Consider the following 25,278-nt stretch of genomic DNA (forward strand, 5'->3'; position numbering starts at 1 on the left):
TGCTCCGCGGAGGGGATCCCCGGCACAGCCCGGCGGACGGAGCACCGCAGCCCCGGCCCCGCCATCTCCCCTCCCCCGGCACAGCCCTACGGCGGCCGCCGCCGATCCCAGTGCGCACGCGCAGCAGCACGGCCGCCCTACGCGGCGACGGGGGACGGAGACGGGAGGGGCGGGACGGAGCCAAGGCGCGGGGCGGGGCCTTCGGGTCCACGGCCAATGGGAGGGAGGCGGTGGCTGAGGGGCGGGGCCATGCAAATCTGCGGGCAGGGGCCGCCCGTAGGGCCGTTTGCGGCACTCTGTGCGCTGCGGAAGGAACGATGGCTTTGGGATCTTTTCTTCTCCTCGGGGGGCGGCTTTCTGTCATTTCGGGACCGCTGGGAGGACGGGGCGCTATGAGCGCGCTTCTGCACCCCGTGGGGGTGTGACTTCGAGCGACGGAAGGAACTGGGGCTGTTCGGTCTGGTCTGGGGAAGAGGAGGCTGAGGGGAGACCTCATTGCTCTCTTCCAGTACCTGAAAGGTGATTGCGGTGAGAGCGGGTTGGTCTCTTCTCACTGCTGACAGCTGACAGGACGAGGGGAAACGGCCTCCGGTTGAACCGGGGGAGGGTGAGGTTGGATATCAGGAACTTATATCCAACCTCAACTTATAACCTTTTGTGCTGTCTACAGGAGGGCCGTTAAGCACTGGGAGGGGCTGCCCAGGGGGGCGGTTGGGTCACCGTCCCTGGATGTGTTTGACAACCCTTTGGATGTGGTGCTCAGGGACAGGACTGAGCGGAGTCGGGCAGGATGGTTGGGTTGGGGTCGGACTTCACTTTCCCGAGGGTCTTTTCCAAGCGGAGCAGTGCTAGGATTCATTCAGGCCACGGCAGCCTGCCATCAGTCTCCATTCTGCACTGGCTTTACGCACCGGCCGTGCAGGTCTGTTAAACGCTGAGTGGGTTCTGCTGATGGGGAGCACGGAATCCCTGTTGCTGCAGTGCTGCCGTCTGTGCACCGTTCTTGTAGCAGTCGGCACCTGCTGCTCTTTTACCTGTAGCAACCCCACAGCAGACGGATCTTCTGACAGGCCAGGCAGAACAGACGGCTGCTTCCTGTCGTCTGTGTCTACAGCAGCTATTGCAAAGGCCCATCCGTACCCCCTGGGATCCTTGAAATGCCCCTTCGGACGAAATCCGTACCGAGTATGCACGGAGCCCCTGGGCCCATCACAACGGGATGCTTCTGCCGCTCAGTTCAGCGAGGCTCATTTTGGCCTCCAGCGCAGTCAGTCCTTGAGAGCCCCCACGCACACCACGACCAGGAAGAGCAAAGACAAACATAGCAAAGACAAACAGGAACAGTACTGCGGCACCTCCCCCATTTCCGCTCCTCCCGACGACTTCGTATTTATGCCAAGCAGTCTGCTTGCGGCGTTCCCTGAAGGCTTACCGACTGCGACAGGGTCGGGGGTGGAGCGTCGATTTAGAGTCAGCTCCGTTCGGCTCTGTGCCGGCATCATTCGCTGCAGGCGTGCCCCGTGAGGTCCTCGCTAAGAAGAGCGCTCCGCCGGCACGTCTGTGCCCTCGGCCCGACCCTTCTCTGCCCCTCTCCCCGCACACGGCGGGCGCAGTTCTGCACCTCCACGGTGCTATGGAAGAAAAAGAGCGGCTGAGCCCTTCCCCGCCCCGAGAGGCGACGATCCAGCCGGGAGAGGAAAAAGTCCGAGCGCAACGGGGTAATGCCGGGAGGCAGCGGGAAAGGGCCGAGCGGGGAAAAGAGCCCGAGCCCACGGGAGGGGCCCCGGGCAGTCCGTGCTGAGGGCGGCGGTGCCGTCCCGCTGTGCCGCGAGCTGAGGCGGAGGGAAGAGAGCGGCGGGAGTGAGCGGGGAGCTGTGCTGAGAGTGCGGGAGAGAAGGAGTGTCCTCCTGCGGGAGAAGGGACGGACAGCGCGGGGACAGCGCGGGGACGGGGCTGGGATGGCAGCGAGAGCGTTGGAAAGGCAGCAGCCCGGAGCGAGCTGCGGGCGGGCGCTGCAAAGGTGGAGAGTAAACACCACTTTCTAGCAGCGTGCAGAGCGGGGGAGGGCGGTGGGGGGTGGAGTTCCGTTCCGCTACAGCCTGTAGTCAGGCTCGCAGCGCGGTGCTTCTGCTCTGCCCCGGCTCGTACCGGCAGCAGTGCGGGCAGCAGAGCAGGAGGTGCCCGTCCGTCTGTGTGGCGCTGCTGGGGCCGCAGCTCAGTGCTGCGCTCAGCGTTGGCCCCTCACTGCCAGAGAGACACTGTGGCCCTGCAGCGTGTCCAGAGAGGGGAGCGGAGCTGTGGGGGTGCGGAGTCTGCAGCACAGCGCCGTGGGGCTGCAGTACAAAGTGATCGGGTTTGGTGGGGAAATAGCGGCGCTACGTGGACGGTCGCGCCGGACGATGTTGGAGGTCTTTTCCAGCCGTGCTGACTGTGTGACTCATGAACTGCTCTCTGTCTGGCCAGGCTCCGGATGCAGTGAGCTGAGACAGAACAGGCGCCGCGTGCTCTGCGTGGCTTTGTGTGCAGTGCCGTGCATCCTTGTTTTGGCGCTGGTGGCCGTGATAGGTGAGTGCCCCCCGCATCCCCACGGAGACGCACAGCCACCATCCCACCTCCTGGGCTGCCCACGTGGTGCCCCAAAGCACCTTCTGCTCCAACTCCCGGCCTCTGCAACCGCTCCGAGGGCATCGCCCCGTGGCCGTGCATCCCAACCCCACCTCAGCTGCAGGGGAACGTCCTTTGCCTCCCACTTGCCCAACTCTCTCCCTGTCAGTGCTCCAGCGTCCGTCGTGCCCGCCTCGCCCACCCTTCTCCCACGTGTGCCCCAACGCCTGGGTCGGTTTCCAAGGGAAATGCTATTATTTCTCGGACGTGGAGAGCGATTGGAACAGCAGCAGGGAGCAGTGCCACCGCCTCGGAGCTTCCCTGGCTACCATAGAGACGGAGTCGGAGATGGTGAGAGCGGGGCGTGAGCCCCAGTGCCAACACGGGGGTGGGAAATGCACACTTTGTGGGGCCACAGCAACTGCTCCCGGTGCCCCATATTGGCCCCATGCCAAAGTCACGAGGAGATGCCTTTGCCGAAAGCACCGGGCTGTGCTGGGACAGTGTCAAGTGCTCATCTCCCCCCCTCCCGGCACCCTCCCATTGCCGTCTTTATCTGCACACCTCCAGGGGAGGGCTTTGTCCACACCATTACCAACACAGCATTGCACCAATATGAGTGCAGCGCCTTGCAGCGAGGTGGGACCTGAGATGTGGGGAGGGGATGGGATGTGTTCCAACAGCTCCAATCACACCTGGGTTTGTTCATAGGGATTCATGCTGCGGTACCGGGGCCCAGCAAACTGTTGGATTGGGCTGCACAGGGCAGAAGGGGACGAGCACTGGACATGGGCCGATGGCAGCACCTTCAGCAACTGGTCAGTGTGTGCGTCCGTCTGTCGGGGTGGGCTCACTTATGGGGTCTGTTTGGGATGGGCTGGGATGGGGTTTCCCATTCTCCTCCCTCCTGTGCTCAGGTTTGAGCTGCGAGGCGGAGGCCAATGTGCGTACCTGAATGGGGACAGGATCAGCTCAGCCCTCTGCCACAATGAGAAGTTCTGGGTGTGCAGCAGAGCTGACAGCTACGTCCACTGGAGGAAAGGGACAAATCCGCAGTGACGGATCCCATCCCAGGCAGCTCGTGCCAACGCTGCTGGGCACTGCCATGCCATCCGTGTGTGCTGGAATCTGCCTCTTTCCAGCACTGCTACGCTTGTGTTTACATGGACTCCAGCACTCCTGCAGTTGCTCCTGTATGGACTCAGCCAGCTGTGCTGCTCGCTGTCTCTCAGGAAACACAGCTGTTGCACTGTGCCTTAAAGGGGGGTCCTTTGAGGGTCATTACAGATCACAGCCCCACGGGACGGTTGGGTGGGCAGCTGACGATTCTGCACGGTTCTCTCCACTTACACTATTACCGTCATCGTTATTGTTATTACGATTATTGTTATTGCAAGTCTGCATTTATTACCCTTCCTATCATTGTGTTCCGCATTATTTCCTTTACTGTTTCTACTCCCGTTTATTAACAGTCCCTGCCACAATTCCCCTCCTTCTTATCACTCCAGTGGTGCTGTTACTATATGACCCATCATTATTAATAATGTTTGTAATTAATTTATTTCTCCATCTACCTGCTGAAATCCACATCCCTCCAATTTGGAGATAAGGATGTGGTGGGGGACCACGTCAGAGGCCTCGCTCAAGTCCAGGTAAATGACATCGCTCAGCTTCCCTTTGTCCACCAATGCCATCAGCCCATCATAGTAGGCCGCTACTGGGTGGGATCACACGTTGGGTTGTCTGGGATCACACGTTCATTCCTCGCGTGATCAGCGATGTCCTCCAGGAGGATGTGTTCCATCATCTTCCCAGGCACAGAGCTGGGATTCTCCAGCCTGTAGTTCCCCGGATCCTCTTGCTCCCTTTCTTATTAGCGGGAGTGACGGGACCTCTTTTTCCAGTTATCCGGGACCTCGGTGACAGCCACGACATTTCAAATATGATGTCACCCTGACACCGCATCGCGGCTGCAGGGTTTTCTTCCCGGATGGCGGATGGCAGTGAGAGCTGCTGCTGACGGTTCCACCGAATGAGCCTGGAGGTCTTCTCCAGTCCCGGCGGTTCCGTGGAGTCGCCCACGCCGAGCGCCGTGTCACGTGACAAGCGCTAACTTCCGCTGCTCTTACGGGGAACTATTCCTATTCGGAGCGGCACTCTCGGAATCCCTCCACGCCCCCCTGGTGGCGGTCATCTGATTGGTCGCCGGCGCGCCGTCTCGCAAACCACGCCCCCTCCATTAACCCCTTCGTGCCCGCGGCGATTTTGGGCGCTTTGGGGACCATTTTCGGGTCCCTTCGGGATGGCGTGGCGCCGTTCGGGCTGTTTAGGGGATGTCCGCGGGTGTTCGGGCCGTTTCTGGATGTTGGGCCATGTCGGTACAGTCCGGGGGACGTTCTGGGCTGTATGTGCTGCTTTGGGCAATCAGGGAGTGATCCTCAGCCGTTTGGGAGCCATTCCTGGGAGCACTTTGGGGTCATTTTGGGATGGTTTTGGTGTCATTTGGACCATCTGAGAACCTGTGGGTTAGATTTAGGGATAGGACTAATAAAGGCCAGCTGGTGATAGGGGTAGACTACAGGCAGCCTGATCAAGGGGAGACTGTTGATGAAGACTTCTTGCTTCTGCTGCGGGAGGCATCCTGCTCACAGGCTCTCATCCTGATGAGGGACTTCAACCATCCCGATATGTGTTGGAAAGACCACACGGTGAGTTGCAAGAGATCCAGGAGGCTCCTGGAATCCATTGATGATAATTTTCTGGTTTAGGTATTGGACAGACCGACCAGAGGTGAAGCGTGTCTGGACCTGCCGCTCACCAGTGTGGAGGAGATCATTGAAGGCGTTAAGGTTGGAGGCAGCCTAGGCTGCAGTGACCATGCCCTGGTTGAGTGTGTGATCTGGAGGAATGCCTGGCAAAGAGTGGGGTCAGGACCCCGGACTTCAGAAGAGCAAACTTTAGGCTGTTCAAGGAATTGTTGGCCAAGATCTCCTGGGATGCTGTCCTTAAAGACAAAGATGTCGAGGAGAGCTGGCTGCTCTTTGAGCATGCCTTTCTGAGAGCACAAGAGCTCTTTATCCCTGTGAATACGAAAGCAGGCAGAGGAGGCAGGAAACCAGCATGGCTCAGCAAGGACCTGCTAGGCAAACTGAAGGCAAAGAAAGGTGCATACAAGCTCTGGAAACAAGGACGTGTCACCTGGAAAGAATTCAAGGATGCCGTCCAGACTTGCAGAGGTGGATCAGGAAAGCCAAGGCACAGGCAGGACTGAACTTGTCGAGGGATGTGAAAAACAGTTTGAAGACATTCTTCAGCTACATTGGCGAGAAGAGAAAGGCCAAAGCAAGTGTACCTCCTTTGGTAAATGTAAAAGGAGAACTGGCTTCAATGGATGAGGAGAAGGCTGAGGCACTGAAGGAGTTCTTTGCCTCTGTCTTCACTGGTTGTCAGGATCCTAATATTTCTCACATCCCTTAGCCCTGCATCCCTAAACCTCTAGGTGAGGATCAGATGAGCTCATTGCAGCCTTCCAGGACATAAAGGAAGCCTATAAACAGGAGGGGAGGCAACTCTTTACAAGGGTAGATAATGGCAGGACAAGGGGAAATGGTTTGAAGTTGAAGGAGGGAAGACTGAGGTTAGATGTCAGGGGGAAGTTCTTTAGTGTGAGAGTGGTGAGGTGCTGGAACAGCTGCCCAGAGAGGCTGTGGATGCCCAGTCCATCCCTGGAGGTGTTCAAGGCCAGGTTGGATGGGGCCCTGGGCAGCCTGGTCTAGTAAATATGGAGGTTGGTGGCCCTGCATGTGGCAGGGCATTGTAGCTTCATGATCCTTGAGTTCCCTTCTAACCCGGGCCACGCTGTGATTCTGGATTCTGTGAATTGTATTTTGTTTTGAATGTTCCCCTGCAGCAGATGAAGGGTTGGGATGCATGGCCATGGGGTGATGCCCTTGGAGCAGTTGCAGAGGTTGGGAAGGTGGAGCAGAAGGTGCTTTGGGGCACCATGTGGGCACCCCAGGAGGTAGGATGGGGGCTGTGCTTGGGGAGCAGCTCAGGGTGCTGGGAAACCCCATCGTCCTCCATCCTACACCCACAGTGGGGTGCTGGGTGGCACTCACCTCTCTCAAACACCAATGTGACGATGACACCCACCAGCACTCCACTCACAAAGAGCAAAAGGGTGGCTCTCCTTCTGCCCACGTTCCATTTGCAGCCTGGTGGGGCAGAGAGCAGATGGGATGGGGCTCTGTTCCCCCATTCAGCCCTTTCCTGCTGCGTACCAGCAGAGAATCACAGATTCTGTTCTCTTACCCCATTGGGATTGCTGGTTTTCATCTCCTGGGCAGAACAGCTCTGCTTCCTGCTGTGGGGAATGTGGTTGTTGCTCTCCTGTTGCCATCTCATGGAAGTGTTGGATGGTGGAGCTGGGATCTGCCTGTCCTGTTCTGGGAGCTGGGAGAGTGGGTGGGAGGGAGAGAGGAGACGCTGAGTGTGATTTCAAGTGTTACAAGGGGTTAAAAGCAAAGTAGCGCCTTATCAGTATCCAACCTTGAATGGCCCAAATGGACACAAACTGCACCAAATGAGCCCCAGACTGACTGAAACAGCCCCAAGCAGCCCCCAAAACCGGGACACAGAGCCCCAAAATGCACAGAAGTGGCACTGAATCACTCAAAACCCACTGAAATGGCCCCAGATGAGCCCAAATAGACCTCATCAGCCCATCAGAAATCGTAGCGGCCGAAACAGACACAAATGGCCCTGAAATGGTTCAGAATAGATCCCAACTGCCCCAATAGAACTCTAAATGGACTCACAGGGCCTCAAAGTTAACACCAACAGACCTGAAACAGCCCCCCAAGCACCTCAAAATGGACCCAGATGGCCCTGATTGGCCCCAAATTGACCCAAACAGCCTAAAATAGACACAAATGAAATCAGAAGTTTGGGGCCATTTGTCACAAATGGCCCCAAAATAGCAGAAAATAAATGTAAACAGCCCTGATTGGCCCCCAAATTAACTCATCAACAAAAGGACCCAAAGTGCACCTAAAATGGCCTGAATTGACCCCAACATAACACACAAGTGACCCCCAAATGGCTCAGCACTGCCATACATGACACCAAAATGGTCCAAATGGCATCGAAATAATCCCAGACTGATCCTAAAATGATCCCAGAGAACCGCCCCCAGACAGGCCTGGGTCTGTTCCAAAATTGCCCCAAAATAGCTCTCCAATTGCACTGAAATGCCCTAAAATGGCCCAAAATAGGTCCAAATGACTCCTGAATGATCCCAGAGAACAGCCCTCAAATGGGCCCATGGCAGCCCAGGCCTCCTATACAGCAGCCAACAATTCTACCACTGAACCACAGTGCAATACTTCTTGTTACTGCAGGAATGTCCTGGCACTGCACGGCGGAGCCTTGAGCCCTTCCCCCTCTCCCCATTTGGGGTTCGTGTTCCTCCCAGTTCCCTCGCAGCGCTCAGTCCCGGTGGGCGCTCCCTGCGTTCCCTTTGCTCACACACGCTCGGTGCCCTGCATTCAGAGCTGGCTGCTGTGCCAACTGGAACTGCCGTTGTTCCCCATAACGTCTGTCTCCCTTTGTTCTGCCCAGGATGCACACACAGGTGCTAAGGCAGCATCTGCTGCCACAGAGCTGCAGGGAAAGTTTGTGCCACCCGATCCTGGGGACCGAAACTCTTCTCAGCTTTTTCTAGATCTTGTTTTGTGGGGACCCCCTCTCCTTCCACTGTTCTTCCCAAATTTTATTTGTAAGGACACTCGCTCCCGTTTGTCCTTCAGGTGGAAGCTCCTGCGCTTGGAGAAGGTGAAGATGGAGTGGGGCCGTCACAACAGTGGGAGGAGGAGGAAGAGACAGAAACCGCCTGACTACAAACACAGACAGAGCCGTGAGATCCCAAAGGATGGTGACTGTGGGCCGGGTGTGCACGTTGCCACTGGGCACATCATTGTCACCTGGCACATCACAGCCTGGATGCTCCTGTCTGGGACGGGGCAAGAAGCCTGGTGTTAGTGGGCAGCGAGGGCCACCCACTGCCTTTAGACATTGCTGAGGGAGAGAAGTGGCTGTGCTCTTCCTCTAGATTCATAGCAGCACTGAATGGCCCGAGTTGGAAGGGACCTCAAGGATCACGAAGCTCCAACCCCCCCTGCCACAGGCAGGGCCACCAACCTCCACATTTAGTACCAGACCAGGCTGCCCAGGGCCCCATCCCACCTGGCCTTGAACACTCCCAGGGATGGGGACTCCCCACTGCCCTGGGCAGCTGTGCAGTGCTGGCCGCTCTTTGGAGCACAGATTGTTCCCCAGCTCCAACATGACCCTCCCCAGCGCACCCTCAGCCCATCCCCTCCCGTCCCACCACCATTCCCTGCGGATAGAGGCCAACCCCTCCTTCACTGCAGCCTCCTTTCAGGAGTGGCACAGAGCGCTGAGCTCTCCCTGAGCCCCTCTGCCCCACACCGCCCCATCCCCCTCCCTCAGCCACTCCCCACAGCGCTGTGCTGCGGACTCCGCACCCCCACAGCTCCGCTCCCCTCTCTGGACACGCTGCAGGGCCACAGTGTCTCTCTGGCAGTGAGGGGCCAACGCTGAGCGCAGCACTGAGCTGCGGCCCCAGCAGTGCCTCAAAAGGGACGGGCACCTCCTGCTCTGCTGCCCGCACTGCTGCTGCTATGAGCCAGGACACCGCTGGCCCTCTTGGCCACCCGGGCACAATGCTGGCTCGTATTCAGCTGCCTTTCTGACCCCATGTGGCTCAGCCCCATCCCGCAGTTGTCCCACTCATGTCATGGGATTGCTCGCAAGGTAATTTGCTCCACGCCCTTTCCTGGAACCGAGGTAACCTGACAACCTTTATGTTTGAAAGGACCCCAGGGATCACCACGTCCTAATCCTCCCCCACAGGCAGCGCTGTCAATCACGTCCTCGACTGTAGTGCCCAGGGCCCCGTGCAGCCTGACCTTGAGCCCAGCCTGGGCCGGAACATCCACATCCTATCAGGGCAACTGTGCAAGAACCTCCCCTTACACCGAAACTAAACGTGCCCTTCTTTAGTTTAATCTCCCTTGTCCTGTGTGCCGTGTAAACACTTTGTTCCCCTCACGTGAATACGCTCTTTGTTCTCCGTCCGTGCAGCGCCCGCCTGCAGCTCGCTCCGGGCTGCTGCCTTTCCAACGCTCTCGCTGCCATCCCAGCCCCGTCCCCGCGCTGTCCCCGCGCTGCCCGTCCCTTCTCCCGCAGGAGGACACTCCTTCTCCCCCGCACTCTCAGCACAGCTCCCCGCTCACTCCCGCCGCTCTCTTCCCTCCGCCTCAGCTCGCGGCACAGCGGGACGGCACCGCCGCCCTCAGCACGGACCGCCCGGGGCCCCTCCCGTGGGCTCGGGCTCTTTTCCCCGCTCGGCCCTTTCCCGCTGCCTCCCGGCATTACCCCGTTGCGCTCGGACTTCTTCCTCTCCCGGCTGGGCCGTCGCCTCTCGGGGCGGGGAAGGGCTCTGTCGCTCTCTTTCTTCCATAGCATCGTGGAGGTGCGGGGCTGCACCCGTCGTGTGCGGGGAGAGGAGCAGAGAACTGTCGGCCTCGACGTGCGGAATCAAACTCTATAACCCAGTTAGGTTATAACTATATATAATAGCTTGAAAGAAGTATCATCTAATATGCACAGCAATTCTGATTGATAATCATACATTCATAATCAACACCTCATTCCCCACCAGCATAGAGATTTCCTTTTGTACTGTATTAGATTGCCCATAAAGAATCTCATATGGGCTTAGTCCTTCTTTGGTTCGGGGTTTAGTCTGAATTCTCAGCAGTGCCAAAGGCAGTGCCGGTGGCCAGGGAATCCCAGCCTCTTGGCCAAGTTTTACTATCTGTAGTTTGATCAGGTGATTCATTTTTCCACCTGTCCGCTTGACTGCGGTCTATAAGGTGTGTGCAATTGCCCATCAGTTCCCAGTAATGTGCTTATTTGTTGGACCACCTTGGCAAAAGAAAATGTGGGCCTCGATCTGATTAGATTGCTACAGGAACCATGAACCTTGGAATTATTTCATGTAACAGCATTTTTGTGACCTCCCAAGCCTTATTTGTCCTACAGGGAAATACTTCTGGCCATCCCAAAAAGGTATCAGTTAATACCAACATACAGCAATACCCCCTTTTCTTGGCAGTTCCAAGAACTCAATTTGCCACCGTTGCCCTGGGAGGTTCCCTTTCCCAATAGGCCCACTTTACTCTGTTCCTGGTCCTGGGATCGTACTTTGTAATACCTGTTTGACCTATACATTTTCTTATCTTCCCTTAGAACCAATTTCCGTGAAATACTAAAGGACACAACAGTGTGTCCACCCGGGCACGTACCCATCTGTCAGCTTGCTCTCTTCCCTTCTCAATCATTAATTCCGACCTTCTTCAGAATATTTTACAGGTTCTGACTCAGGTTCAGAAATTTTAAGTTTACCATCTGGAATTAAAGCCCCCTTCAACTGCCTGTTCTGCCCCCGATCCACCATCTTACCTCCAGTTTCCTGTACAGTGTTCCCTTCCTGCATGCTGTTTTTCCTGGTGCGTGAGCCATCCTTGCTCTTTTCAGATGGTGCTATGAGCGTGTAGCACCCCAAATACATCATTAGCATCTGTCTGTATATTTGAGTCTCTCGTCAAGGCAGCCATTCCAGCCTTCTGAGGGAAAGTCCCCACAGGTAACGGTTGTGCTTCGATGACCTTGTCAGTAGCAATTACTGCATATCCTGCCTTACAGTTTCCTTGTCTCACCAAACTGCTTCCATCAGTAACCCAGGTGTCCTCTGCATCTTCTAAGGGTTCGTCTTTCAGCTCCGACTGGCAGCAGTCCGTAGCCGCAGTAGTTTCAAAACAGTCATGAAATATTGGTTCTCCAGGAGTTCCGTAAGGAGAGATGCTGGGTTGACAATATTAGTTCCAGTTATTTCTGCATCATCCTGCTGTACCAGGATGGCCTGGCATTTCAGGAACCTCTGGGAGTGAGAGCCAATGCCCGCCTTTTACCTCCATTACAGTAGACACTGTATGAGATATTCAAACTGTTCTTCTTTGGCCTAGATTTACTGGCTTCTTGAATATTGAACACTGGTGCAGCCACCGCCCTCAAGCACTCTGGCCATCTCTTACCCACTTCATAAAGGGACTTTACCACCAGTCCGTAGCCGTGTATCCACGGTTGGCACCCTGCTGTCATTCCTGAGAATGTACGGAGTTCCTCGGCACTTTGTGGCTCAGTGGTTTGGCAGATGGCTTCTTTGCTGGCAGTCCTTAAAGGTTCCAAGTCCAGCTGTAATCTCCTATCCCAGATCCGTCACTTGCTGTTGATTTATTTGTGCCTTCTGTTGAGAAACTTGATCATCACTGAAACCAAGAAACTCAGCATGCTCAGAGTCCATTGCGCACAGCCCTCTTTGTTTCTGTGGCATCCACGTTCTGCAGTAAAGTTCCACCGTGGGATGGAGGAACCCAAATCTCAGGCTCACGAGTTGAGCAGTTCTCAAAAATCATTGGGCTGTTCTCACAACCCTGGGTAACACTGTCCAGGTTAAATGAGTCTTTTTGGTCTCATACTGGGGTTCTCCTATTCAAAGGCAAATAACCTTAGGCTTCCTTTGGCCAAACCAGGCAGGAAAGGCATCCTTCACATCCAGAAGGCAAACTCCACCTACTCACTCCCTAACTTAGATACTAAAGTGGATGGATTTGCCACCACGGAGTGTATACATTCAGCAAGTCTATGACTTGCCCTGCAATCTTGTACTAAACTATAGCACTTGCTATCCAATTTTTCATCGGCAAGATTGGAGTCTTGTATTTGGATTCACATTCAATTAGTCATCCAAAATCCAAAAGTTATCTATTTTTCTTTTATCCTTCTCCGGTTGCATATCCTCAGAGGGCACCGCTTTACCCTGACTGGGCTAGCTCCAGCTCTTGCTTTGAACTTAGGGCTGCATTTTGGCTCTACCAGGCATCCCTGATACCCACACTGCTAAGCATACTTTATTTAAGATTTCTGCAACTTCTGGGGGTACAACGTTGTTTTCCCAGTTTGTGTTAAAGCCAGACTTACCATTTGCAATCAGTTCATCTTGATTGACCCTTAGCTCCAGTGTTATTGAATTGAATCTCTGCATCCATTTGTTCTAATGAGCCTTGCCAGAGGAACGGTTTTGGAGAACCCGGCATGTACAGGAATTGATGTATTCCGACTTATTTTCTCAGCCTATATTCACTTGATCCCCAAAGGGAAGCTCTTTCTTGTTGGGCAGTAGCTCCTACTACTGATGCAAAATCATCTGCGGGTGGTGAGAGGCACCCGTGCCCACCAGAAAATAAACCTCTTTCTCCTGCTCTCCTGGCTGCAATTTCACCGGTGGATTTGCCAGGAAAAACTTCCCAGGTTCCCATCATTCCGCTTTTGCAATCAGAGACGGTTGGATTTCTCCACCGCTGTCTCATATCCCTGCAGTTCGCACACTGCTTTCAGTCCAGCAGGGGTGGAACCCTCCATGGACTCTTCCAGCCCCCCCCCTTTACCGCCTTCTAAGGGGACCTCTGGGTCCTACGGCTCTACTCCAGCACTTTACTCCAGTTGTGTTGGGGTCATTTGGGGGTTGTGTTGGGGTCATTTGGGGGTTTCTTGGAAGCCACTGTGTCCATTTTAAGGCCAACCGGGGCCATTTCAGTTCATTTTGAGCTGTTGTGGGGCCGTTTGTGTCACTCACTGATATTTTGGGTCAATTGCAGTGCCTTGTGGATCCATTCCGAGTGGTTTTGGGGCCATTCTCATGTCTCTGGAGCCATTCCAGGGCCTTTTGTGTCCATTTGGGCCCATCTCACGTCTGCCTGGGTCACTTTGAGGTGCTTTTGGTCTATTAGGTGTGATGTGGGGGCACTGTGGGGGAAGTTTCTGTGTGTTGTGAGTCTATTTGGCGCCATTTCTGCGCATTTTGGGCAGTGCGTCCCTATTTCTGGGCCAGCTGTGTCTGTTCGGGTCCATTTGTGGCTCACTTGGTGCAGTTTAGGTCCATGCAGATCGTGCAGTTCTGGATGCTGATACGGCACTACTTTGCTTTCACGCCCCTGTATCCCAGCGCCCTGAGCTGCTCCCCAAGCGCTGCCCCCGTCCCACCTCGTGGGGTGCCCGCTTGTCTCCCTTTGCCTCTCATTTGCCCCATTGTCTCCCTCGCAGTGCTCCAGCATCGCGAGTCGCGCTCACCCTGCCCAGGAATTTCCGATGCGTGCAAAGAAAAAACGCCTGGGTCGCTTTCCCGTCGCTCCCGGCCGCCGTCTGACTTTGGCTGTGGGCGACGTCGCTCCCGGCGCCGTTCCACGGCCGTAGCCCCGCACGAGGGTTTCTGCACTCACGGCTCTCGCTGAGCCGCAGCGCTCCGCGATGCCGCCGAGCTTTAAGGCGATTCCCTTTGGATTCGATCCTCCCGACTCGCTGCCGTTGCCGTCGCACGGCTTCCGCCGTTGCGTCCCTGCAGCGCTCCGCGGGGCGGCGGCAAAGCGAGGGCGCGCTCGGTGCCGCCGCGCGTGTCCCGGAGAGAGGGCTGGGCTGGCAGAGCGCCCTTCGTCCCTCCCTCCGCCTTCCTTTGCCACCCGTCGCCCCGCGCGGCTCCACCAGCGCCGTGCCGTTCCCGCTCCCATCTCCGCACGCCCGGACCACGGCCGCCGTTCTCCCCGGGCCGCCCAGCGCCGCTCCCGCCGGGGAGCAGCGGCTCAGCAGCGCCGCCCCGCGGTCACGGAGGGGAAGCGGAGCCGCGCGGGGCTCCGTCCCTGCGGGTGCCCGAGCCCGTTCCGTCCGCGTTCGTTGTGCTGAAGGTCCCGTGTTCAAACAGAGCGGCGTCGCGCAACGCCTTCCGGCCCGCAAAGCTGCACGCGTGACTTCGCGCCGCGCAAAAGCCGTCGCGGTGTCGCAGCAGTGGCCCACCGCGTAACACAGCGGCTCGGCAGCTCTATCTGCAGCCACGCGCTCCTGAAACGCACCGCGCGTTTCCTTCCCGCGAACGCGCCGCACAACCGAGCCGAGAGAGCGCCGCTGTGCTCCGCGGAGGGGATCCCCGGCACAGCCCGGCGGACGGAGCACCGCAGCCCCGGCCCCGCCATCTCCCCTCCCCCGGCACAGCCCTACGGCGGCCGCCGCCGATCCCAGTGCGCACGCGCAGCAGCACGGCCGCCCTCCGCGGCGACGGGGGACGGAGACGGGAGGGGCGGGACGGAGCCAAGGCGCGGGGCGGGGCCTTCGGGTCCACGGCCAATGGGAGGGAGGCGTGGCTGAGGGGCGGGGCCATACGAATCTGCCGGGGGGGGCCGCCCGGAGCGGGGCATGATCGAGGCGAGGCGAGGCCGGGTTTGGGAGTCGGGTGCGCGCCTGCGTGAGACGCGCGTGCGTGAGACGCGCGTGCGTGAGACGCGCGTGCGGAGTGGCGGGGGGCGGTCGCTGACGAATGAACTTACGAGTTGGGAGCACGGAATCCCTGTTGCTGCGGTGCTGCCGTCTGTGCACCGTTCTTGTAGCAGCACGGCACACGCAGCTGCACCGCAACGCCTCCTGTCTGAGACTGAGCGCTTTCGGAACTGCTCTTCAGATCCGCCACGATCCCTCCGTGAGGTCCTCGCTAAGAAGAGCGCTCCGCCGGCACCGCTGTGCCCTCAGCCCGACCCTTCTCTGCCCCTCTCCCCGCACACGACGGGCGCAGCCCCGCACCTCCGCGCTGCTATGGAAGAAAAAGAGCGACAGAGCCCTTCCCCGCCCCGAGAGGCGACGACGGGCGAAGGAGACGAAGAACGGCAGTCTCAGAGAGGTAATGCCGGGAGGCAGCGGGAAAGGGCCGAGCGGGGAAAAGAGCCCGAGCCCACGGGAGGGGCCCCGGGCAGTCCGTGCTGAGGGCGGCGGTGCCGTCCCGCTGTGCCGCGAGCTGAGGCGGAGGGAAGAGAGCGGCGGGAGTGAGCGGGGAGCTGTGCTGAGAGTGCGGGAGAGAAGGAGTGTCCTCCTGCGGGAGAAGGGACGGGCAGCGCGGGGACAGCGCGGGGACGGGGCTGGGATGGCAGCGAGAGCGTTGGAAAGGCAGCAGCCCGGAGGGAGCTCCGGATGGGCGCAGCACGGGCGGATAGCAAGGAACTCTTTCTAGCTGCGTGCAGAGCGGAGAGGGCGTTGGTGGATGGAGTTCCGCTACAGCCTGTAGTCAGGCTCGCAGCGCGGTGCTTCTGCTCTGCCCCGGCTCGTAGGAGCAGCAGTGCGGGCAGCAGAGCAGGAGGTGCCCGTCCGTCTGTGTGGCGCTGCTGGGGCCGCAGCTCAGTGCTGCGCTCCGCGTTGGCCCCTCACTGCCAGAGAGACGCTGTGGCCCTGCAGCGTGTCCAGAGAGGGGAGCGGAGCTGTGGGGGGGCGGAGTCTGCAGCACAGCGCTGTGGGGCTGCAGTACAAAGTGATCGGGTTTGGTGGGGAAATAGCGGCGCTACGTGGACGGTCGCGCCGGACGATGTTGGAGGTCTTTTCCAGCCGTGCTGACTGTGTGACTCATGAACTGCTCTCTGTCTGGCCAGGCTCCGGATGCAGTGAGCTGAGACAGAACAGGCGCCGCGTGCTCTGCGTGGCTTTGTGTGCAGTGCCGTGCATCCTTGTTTCGGCGCTGGTGGCCGTGATAGGTGAGTGCCCCCCGCATCCCCACGGAGACGCACAGTCCCCATCCCACCTCCTGGGCTGCCCACGTGGTGCCCCAAAGCACCTTCTGCTCCAACTCCCGGCCTCTGCAACCGCTCCGAGGGCATCGCCCCGTGGCCGTGCATCCCAACCCCACCTCAGCTGCAGGGGAACATCCTTTGCCTCCCACTTGCCCAACTCTCTCCCTGTCAGTGCTCCAGCGTCCGTCGTGCTCACCTCGCCCACCCTTCTCCCACGTGTGCCCCAACACCTCAATCGGTTTCCAAGGGAAATGCTATTATTTCTCGGACACGGAGAGTGATTGGAACAGCAGCAGGGAGCACTGCCACCGCCTCGGAGCTTCCCTGGCTACCATAGAGACGGAGGAGGAGATGGTGAGAGCGGGGCGTGAGCCCCAGTGCCAACACGGGGGTGGGAAATGCACACTTTGTGGGGCCGCACCAACTGCTCCCAGTGCCCCCAATTGACCCCATGACAAGGCCATGAGGACATGTCTTGCAGCGACGTGGGACCTGAGATGGGGGGGAAAGTCCTCCAGCGGCTCCAATCATACCTGGGTTTCTTCATAGGAAGTCATGCTGCGGTACCAGGGCCTGGAAGACCACTGGATTGGGCTGCACAGGGCAGAAGGGGCCGAGCACTGGACATGGGCCGATGGCAGCGCCTTCAGCAACTGGTCAGTGTGTGCGTCCGTCTGTCGGGGTGGGATCTCTTTTGGGTCTGTTTGGCATGGGCTGGGATTGGGTTTCCCATTCTCCTCCCTCCTGTGCTCAGGTTTGAGCTGCGAGGCAGAGGCCAATGTGCGTACCTGAATGGGGACAGGATCAGCTCAGCCCTCTGCCACAATGAGAAGTTCTGGGTGTGCAGCAGAGCCGACAGCTACGTCCGCTGGAGGAAGGAGAAATACCCAGAATGACAAATCCCATCCGCAGCAAGCTCGTGCCAACACTACTGGTCTCTGTGATGCCATTGGTGTATACTGGAATCTGCCTCTTTCCAGCACTGCTGCAGTGGTTCCTGCATGGATCCACACAAGTCTGCTGGTCGTTATCTCTCCGGCACTTCATCTGTTCCTCTGTGCCTTAAAAGGAGGGTCTTCTGAGGGTCCCTAGAGGTTGCAGCAGCATGGAAGGATCCCACGGTGCTGCCCTACTACAGCCGGACCCGAGGGCGGGGGTATTCCTGCTCTCCTTTCGGGCTCTGTGTGACACTGCGGTGCCACCACCGTGTCACATCGCGCTTCCATCGCTGCCAGCCACTGTCTGACTTTGGCTCTGGGCAGTGATGTATGGAATCAAACTCTTTAACCTGTGTAAGTTTATGTAGGTTATAAGGCTGTACCTCATTGTGAACTTCTGATCTTTTAAGGGGGGTGTAGCCCAAACCAGCTTGTATTGCTGTGTTGAGCTGAGGCATATCTTTACTGTCCTGTCTCAACAACGGGGAATCTCTTCTCTGTTCTTGTTGTTTGGCATCGAGTTTCTGCGGACTTGAGCTGATGTGTACACAAGGACCTTGTCCTTCTGCTTGTATCCACTCAAGTTATGTGAAAAAGGCCGTTCTCAAAATATGGAAAAGCTGTCGTCATGATTCAGTCCACCCTTTTCTATATCCCAGGCAAATCCTTCTGTCTACAACGCACTGTTGTCCATTACCACCGTCCTGAATTACTCTCCTGGTTCCCTCCGGTGCCTCATCCGATGTCTCTTCCAGGTGTTGCAGTCACCTTGATTTTTTCAACAACACCAGAAGGAACCCTGCACACCTATGCAGGGTGTTGCTGTGCGGATAATCAGTACAATTACTGCTACAAATAGTTGCTTTAGCCAGGCCCAGGCCGACTTGAGAGGAGAGGAGGAAGGGCAGCAGGTCCCAGCTCGGCAACGCAGGCAACCCCCATCCCGACCTAGCGCGGTTCCCCAGGTGCCTCCGTGTAATAGGTTTGAAGCCCTGAAAGCAGAGGGAGAGGTGAGTGAGGATGAGGTGGCAGGACTGCCTCCAAGCGTGCCTACGGTGAGGCGGTCAGCTCCACGCTTGAAGACTGCCTCCTCCAGAAAAGAAAGGAGGGTGACAGTCGTAGGTGACTCCCTCCTGAGAGGAACAGAGGGCCCAAAATGTCGGCCTGACCCTACCCGTACGGAGGTGTGCTGCCTCCCTGGGGCCCGGGTCACGGGTATTTCTAGAAAGCTTCCCGGTCCGATCCGCCCCTCTGATTATTATCCTTCATTGATAGTTCAGGCCGGCAGCGATGCGGTCACTGACAGAAGCCTGAGGACTATCGAACATGGTTTTGGGGGACTGGGGAGGTTAGTTCACGGAGCAGGCGTACCGGTAGTATTTGCCTGTATTCCTACAGTGGCGGGGAAGGACACTGAGACGACCAGAAAAACACATCTCATAAACACATGGCTGAGAGGCTGGTGCAAACGCACGACTTTTGGGATCTTTGATCATGGGGCGGTCTACTCGGCACCAGGCCTGAGCTCTGCCGATGGGTATCACCTGTCTCAAAGGGAAACGGACCCTTGCCTAGGGGCTGGCAGGACTTGTCGAGTGGGCTGCAAACTAGATATGAAGGGGGAAGGGGATAAAACCAGGCCCGCCAGAGATGAGCCTGGAGGAGCAGTAATGGGATTAGGGTTGAGGCGAGGGGCTCAGCTGAAGTGCGCCTACACCAATGCACACTGCATGGGCAACAAACAAGAAGAGCTGGAAGCCTTTGTGCGGCAGGCAAGCTCTGACCTAGTTGCCGTTACGGAAACGTGGTGGGACCGCTCCCGTGACTGGAGTGCTGCAATGGATGGCTACAAACTCTTCAGGAAGGATAGCAAGGAAGGAGGGGTGGCAGCGTGGATCTCTATGTCAGCGAGCGCTTTGAGGTTACTGAGCTCATGGCTGGGGATGGTAAGGTTGAATCCCTGTGGGTAAAGGTCAGGGGAAGAGCCGACAAGGCAGACATCCTGGTGGGCGTCTGTTATAGACCGCCGAGCCAGGATGAAGAGACAGATGAGGTGTTCTGTGAGCAGCTGGCGGAAGCTGCGCGATCGCCGGCCCTTGTCCTCGTGGGGGACTTCAACTTCCCCGACATATGCTGGGAATACAACAGAGCGCAGAAGAAGCAGTCTAGGAGGTTTCTGGAGTGTGTGGAGGATAACTTCCTGATGCAGCTGGTGAGAGAGCCTACGGGAGGAGCTGCCCCGTTAGACCTGCTGTTCACCAACAGAGAAGGTCTGGTGGGAGATGTGGAGGTCGGGGGCTGTCTCGGGCAGAGTGACCACGACATGGTAGAGTTCTCGATTCTTGGTGGAGCCAGGAGCGGGAACAGCAAAACTGCTACCTTGGACTTCTGGACGGCAGACTTTGACTGGTTGAGAAGACTAGGAGGGGGAGTCCCCTGGGGTTCAGTCGTAGAAAGTAAAGGGGTCCAAGACGGCTGGTTGCTCTTCAAGAAGGAAGTCTGAAAGGCGCAGGAGCAGGCTGTCCCCCCGAGCCGCAAAATGAGCCGGTGCAGAAGGAGACCGGCGTGGATGAATAGGGAACTATTCTTGAGGCTCCAGGAGAAAAAGAGAATCTACCGCCTGGGCAAGAAGGGACGGGCAACCCGGAAAGGATACAAAGAAGTTGTTAAGATGCGCAGGGAGAAAATCAGAGAGGCAAAAGCCCAGCTTGAACTTAACCTGGCCGCTGGGGTAGGTAAAAAGGAACGAGAAACTCTTTTACAAATACACCAACAGAAAGAGGAGGACCAGGGAGAATCTCCATTCTTGACTGGATGAGGCTGGGAATGTCACCACTGAGGATAAGGAAAAGGCAGAGGTTCTGAATGCCTTCTTTACGTCTGTCTTTAAAAGTCAGACCAGTTATCCTCAGGGTACTCCGCTCTCTGACCTGGCAGCCTTGGCTGGGCAGCAGTCAAAACCCCCCACGATTCAGGAGGACACGGTCAGAGACGCACAGCTCCAACTGGACCGCCCCAAGTCCATGGGGCCGGATGAGATTCACCCGAGAGTGCTGAGGGAACTGGCGGAGGCGATAGCCGAGCCGCTTTCCGTCCCCTCCTCCCGTCGCAGCGCGGCTTCCGCGGAGGGATCGCCGCCGCTCCCGGGGCACAGCGGGGACGGAGGCGGGGGGGCGCCGCGCCGCACCGCACCGCACCGTACCGCACCGCACCGCGCGGTAGCGCCGTGCAGCGCCGGGCGTCCGCACAGCGCCCCCTATGGGCGGATCTCCGCAGAGCGCCGCACCGCGGTGGCGCTGAGCCGCGTTCCGCTGCCGCTCGGCGCCGTGCGGCGGCGCAGTGCTGTGGGTGCACCGCTGCGTCGGGGACCGCGCACGGCAGTCCGGAGGGGGGAGGGGGAACAGCGGCCGTAGGGCCGTTTGCGGCACTCTGTGCGCTGCGGAAGGAACGATGGCTTTGGGATCTTTTCTTCTCCTCGGGGGGCGGCTTTCTGTCATTTCGGGACCGCTGGGAGGACGGGGCGCTATGAGCGCGCTTCTGCACTCCGTGGGGGTGTGACTTCGAGCGACGGAAGGAACTGGGGCTGTTCGGTCTGGTCTGGGGAAGAGGAGGCTGAGGGGAGACCTCATTGCTCTCTTCCAATACCTGAAAGGTGATTGCGGTGAGAGCGGGTTGGTCACTTCTCACTGCTGACAGCTGACAGGACGAGGGGAAACGGCCTCCGGTTGAACCGGGGGAGGGTGAGGTTGGATATCAGGAACTTTTATCCAACCTCAACTTATAACCTTTTCTGCTGTAGAGAAAGGGCCGTTAAGCACTGGGAGGGGCTGCCCAGGGGGGCGGTTGGGTCACCGTCCCTGGATGTGTTTGACAACCCTTTGGATGTGGTGCTCAGGGACAGGACTGAGCAGAGTCGGGCAGGATGGTTGGGTTGGGGTCGGACTTCACTTTCCCGAGGGTCTTTTCCAAGCGGAGCAGTGCTAGGATTCATGCAGGCCACGGCAGCCTGCCATCAGCCTCCATTCTCCACTGGCTTTACGCACCGGCCGTGTGGAGCTGAGTGGGTTCTGCTGATCCCCCCCTGACTGTAGCTGACAAATCAACGTATGAATGGGGAGCACGGAATCCCTGTTGCTGCGGTGCTGCCGTCTGTGCACCGTTCTTGTAGCAGTCGGCACCTGCTGCACTTTTTCCTGTAGCAACCCCACAGCAGACGGATCTTCTGACAGGCCAGGCAGAACAGATGGCTGCTTCATGTCGTCTGTGTCTACAGCAGCTATTGCAAAGGCCCATCCATACCCCCTGGGATCCTTGAAATGCCCCTTCGGACGTAATCCGTACCGAGTATGCACGGAGCCCCTGGGCCCGTCACAACGGGATGCTTCTGCCGCTCAGTTCAGCGAGGCTCATTTTGGCCTCCAGCGCAGTCAGTCCTGGAGATCCCCCATGCACACCACGAACAGGAAGAGCAAAGACAAACCGAAACCGTACTGCTGCACCTCCCCCGCCCCGCCCCTCTGCCGACCGCGTCTTTATATCGAGCACTCTGTTGCCGGCGTTCCCAGACGGCTTCCCGACTGCGACTCAGTGCCTTCGGTACCGCTGTGCCCACTGCAGTATGCCGCTGTTTCTCAGCTTTCCGCCACGATCCCTCCGTGAGGTCCTCGCTAAGAAGAGCGCTCCGCCGGCACCGCTGTGCCCTCAGCCCGACCCTTCTCTGCCCCTCTCCCCGCACACGGCGGGCGCAGTCCCGCACCTCCGCGGCGCTATGGAAGAAAAAGAGCGGCTGAGCCCTTCCCCGCCCCGAGAGGCGACGGTCCAGCTGGGAGATGAAGAAGTCCGAGCGCAACGGGGTAATGCCGGGAGGCAGCGGGAAAGGGCCGAGCGGGGAAAAGAGCCCGAGCCCACGGGAGGGGCCCCGGGCGGTCCGTGCTGAGGGCGGCGGTGCCGTCCCGCTGTGCCGCGAGCTGAGGCGGAGGGAAGAGAGCGGCGGGAGTGAGCGGGGAGCTGTGCTGAGAGTGCGGGAGAGAAGGAGTGTCCTCCTGCGGGAGAAGGGACGGGCAGCGCGGGGACAGCGCGGGGACGGGGCTGGGATGGCAGCGAGAGCGTTGGAAAGGCAGCAGCCCGGAGCGAGCTGTGGGCGGGCGCTGCACGGACTGAGAGTAAAGAACTCTTTCTAGCTGCGTGCAGAGCGGGGAAGGGCGGTGGGGGGTGGAGATCCGTTCCGCTACAGCCTGTAGTCAGTCTCGCAGCGCGGTGCTTCTGCTCTGCCCCGGCTCGTAGCGGCAGCAGTGCGGGCAGCAGAGCAGGAGGTGCCCGTCCGTCTCAGTGGCGCTGCTGGGGCCGCAGCTCAGTGCTGTGCTCAGCGTTGGCCCCTCACTGCCGGAGAGACACTGTGGCCCTGCAGCGTGTCCAGAGAGGGGAGCGGAGCTGTGGGGGTGCGGAGTCTGCAGCACAGCGCCGTGGGGCTGCAGTACAAAGTGATCGGGTTTGGTGGGGAAATAGCGGCGCTACGTGGACGGTCGCGCCGGACGATGTTGAAGATTTTTTCCAGCCGGGCTGACTGTGTGACTCATGAACTGCTCTCTGTCTGGCCAGGCTCCGGATGCAGTGAGCTGAGACAGAACAGGCGCCGCGTGCTCTGCGTGGCTTTGTGTGCAGTGCCGTGCATCCTTGTTTCGGCGCTGGTGGCCGTGGTAGGTGAGTGCCCCCCGCATTCCCACGGAGATGCACAGCCCCCATCCCACCTCCTGGGCTGCCCACGTGGTGCCCCAAAGCACCTTCTGCTCCAACTCCCGGCCTCTGCAACCGCTCCGAGGGCATCGCCCCGTGGCCGTGCATCCCAACCCCACCTCAGCTGCAGGGGAACGTCCTTTGCCTCCCACTTGCCCAACTCTCTCCCTGTCAGTGCTCCAGCGTCTGTCGTGCTCACCTCGCCCACCCTTCTCCCACGTGTGCCCCAACGCCTGGGTCGGTTTCCAAGGGAAATGCTATTATTTCTCGGACACGAAGAGGGATTGGAACAGCAGCAAGGAGCACTGCCACCGCCTCGGAGCTTCCCTGGCTACCATAGAGACGGAGGAGGAGATGGTAAGAGCGGGGTGTGAGCCCCAGTGCCAACACGGGGGTGGGAAACCCACACTTGTGGGGCCGCACGAACTCCTCTCGGTGCCCCATATTGGCCCCATGCCAAAGCCGTGAGGAGATGCCTTTGGTGAAAGCACCGGGCTGTGCTGGGACAGTGTCAAGTGCTCATCTCCCCCCCTCCCGGCACCCTCCCATTGCCGTCTTTATCTGCGCACCTCCAGGGGAGGGCTTTGTCCACACCATTACCAACACAGCATTGCACCAATATGAGTGCAGCGCCTTGCAGCGAGGTGGGACCTGAGATGTGGGGAGGGGATGGGATGTGTTCCAACGGCTCCAATCACACCTGGTTTTGTTCATAGGGATTCATGCTGCAGTACCAGGGCCCAGAAGACTACTGGATTGGGCTGCACAGGGCAGAAGGGGCCGAGCACTGGACATGGGCCGATGGCAGCGCCTTCAGCAACTGGTCAGTGTGTGCGTCCGTCTGTCGGGGTGGGATCTCTTTTGGGTCTGTTTGGGATGGGGTTTCCCATTCTCCTCCCTCCTGTGCTCAGGTTTGAGCTGCGAGGCGGAGGCCGATGTGCGTACCTGAATGGGGACAGGATCAGCTCAGCCCTCTGCCACAGTGAGAAGTTCTGGGTGTGCAGCAGAGCCGACAGCTACGTCCGCTGGAGGAAGGAGTAATACCCAGAATGACAAATCCCATCCGCACCAAGCTCGTGCCAACACTACTGGTCTCTGTGATGCCATTGGTGTATACTGGAACCTGCCTCTTTCCAGCACTGCTGCAGTGGTTCCTGCATGGATCCACACAAGTCTGCTGGTCGTTATCTCTCCGGCACTTCATCTGTTCCTCTGTGCCTTAAAAGGAGGGTCTTCTGAGGGTCCCTAGAGGTTGCAGCAGCATGGAAGGATCCCATGGTGCTGCCCTACTGCAGCCGGACCCGAGGGCGGGGGTATTCCTGCTCTCCTTTCGGGCTCTGTGTGACACTGCGGTGCCACCACCGTGTCACATCGCGCTTCCATCGCTGCCAGCCACTGTCTGACTTTGGCTCTGGGCAGTGGTGTATGGAATCAAACTCTTTAACCTGTGTAAGTTTATGTAGGTTATAAGGCTGTACCTCATTGTGAACTGCCGAGCTTTTAAGGGGGGTGTTGCCCAAACCAGCTTGTATTGCTGTGTTGAGCTGAGGCATATCTTTACTGTCCTGTCTCAACAACGGGGAATCTCTTCTCTGTTCTTGTTGTTTGGCATCGAGTTTCTGTGGACTTGAGCTGATGTGTACACAGGGACCTTGTCCTTCTGCTTGTATCCACTCAAGTTATGTGAAAAAGGCCGTTCTCAAAATATGGAAAAGATGTCGTCATGATTCAGTCCACCCTTTTCTATATCCCAGCACTTGATCCCAGGTTTTCTGAACGCCGACCTCTATTTTACCATACTCATCTATGTGAGTGCAACAACTAGTGTTAATCAGGGCACATACCCCCCCATAGGAGCCGTTATGATATCCAAAGCCATTCTATTCTGAAAGACCACCCGTTTCAATGAGTCTACCTCCCAGTTCGAGTGATAAGGAACTTCAGTGGTTGGATTTGCTGTTACCTCAATTTCTGCTGAAATATTCCCTATAGCCCATTCCAGCTGTGCTATACCTAAGGAGGGGATCAAAGCCCTGACTAAACTATGGTATCCAGTCTTATATCTAATCATACAATGGCCTGGGTTGAAAAGGACCACAATGCTCATTGAGTTCCAACCCCCTGCTATGTGCAGGTCGCCAACCAGCAGACCAGGCTGCCCAGAGCCACATCCAGCCTGGCCTTGAATGCCTGCAGGGATGGGGCATCCACAACCTCCTTGGGCAACCTGTTCAGTGCGTCACCACCCTCTGGGGGAAAAA

General features: G+C 58.0%; 4 protein-coding genes across 10 annotated transcripts in view; 3 read left to right on the forward strand and 1 right to left on the reverse strand.

Annotated features, from left to right (window-relative positions):
- LOC112532872 (C-type lectin domain family 2 member D-like) overlaps positions 1–17,903 on the forward strand; it is a 100,655-nt gene extending 82,752 nt beyond the window's left edge. For 2 of the 7 annotated variants that reach the window (XM_046944063.1, XM_046944057.1), the window contains exons 3-7: positions 15,254–15,469; positions 16,209–16,310; positions 16,519–16,700; positions 16,896–17,002; positions 17,101–17,903. In XM_046944063.1, the coding sequence (XP_046800019.1) occupies positions 15,254–15,469; positions 16,209–16,310; positions 16,519–16,700; positions 16,896–17,002; positions 17,101–17,242 (749 nt within the window). In that variant the 3' untranslated portion in view covers positions 17,243–17,903. The other 5 variants (XM_040702754.2, XM_040702743.2, XM_046944079.1 and 2 more) reach the window with 4 other exon arrangements.
- CLC2DL4 (C-type lectin domain family 2 member D-like 4) overlaps positions 1–25,278 on the reverse strand; it is a 164,916-nt gene that overhangs the window by 102,201 nt on the left and 37,437 nt on the right. The window contains exons 2-3 of the mRNA XM_046944086.1: positions 6,916–7,056; positions 6,723–6,818 (exon numbers count right to left, since the gene is read on the reverse strand). Of these exons, the coding sequence (XP_046800042.1) occupies positions 6,723–6,818; positions 6,916–7,056 (237 nt within the window). The remainder of the gene's footprint in view (positions 1–6,722; positions 6,819–6,915; positions 7,057–25,278) is intronic.
- LOC121113360 (C-type lectin domain family 2 member B-like) lies at positions 2,358–4,023 on the forward strand. The gene is made up of 4 exons (XM_040702878.2): positions 2,358–2,565; positions 2,774–2,955; positions 3,316–3,422; positions 3,522–4,023. Exons 1-4 carry the CDS (start codon positions 2,400–2,402, stop codon positions 3,661–3,663), a joined length of 597 nt encoding a protein of 198 aa, XP_040558812.1. The 5' UTR covers positions 2,358–2,399; the 3' UTR covers positions 3,664–4,023.
- Positions 21,845–24,731, forward strand: LOC121113328 (C-type lectin domain family 2 member F-like). Its single transcript, XM_040702682.2, has 5 exons — positions 21,845–22,137; positions 22,883–22,984; positions 23,193–23,374; positions 23,734–23,840; positions 23,929–24,731. The coding sequence occupies exons 1-5, from the start codon at positions 21,903–21,905 to the stop codon at positions 24,056–24,058; spliced, it is 756 nt and encodes a 251-aa protein (XP_040558616.2). The 5' UTR covers positions 21,845–21,902; the 3' UTR covers positions 24,059–24,731.

This window comes from Gallus gallus, chromosome 1 (assembly GCF_016699485.2).
Source record: "Gallus gallus isolate bGalGal1 chromosome 1, bGalGal1.mat.broiler.GRCg7b, whole genome shotgun sequence".
Classification (NCBI taxonomy): Eukaryota; Metazoa; Chordata; class Aves; order Galliformes; family Phasianidae; genus Gallus; species Gallus gallus.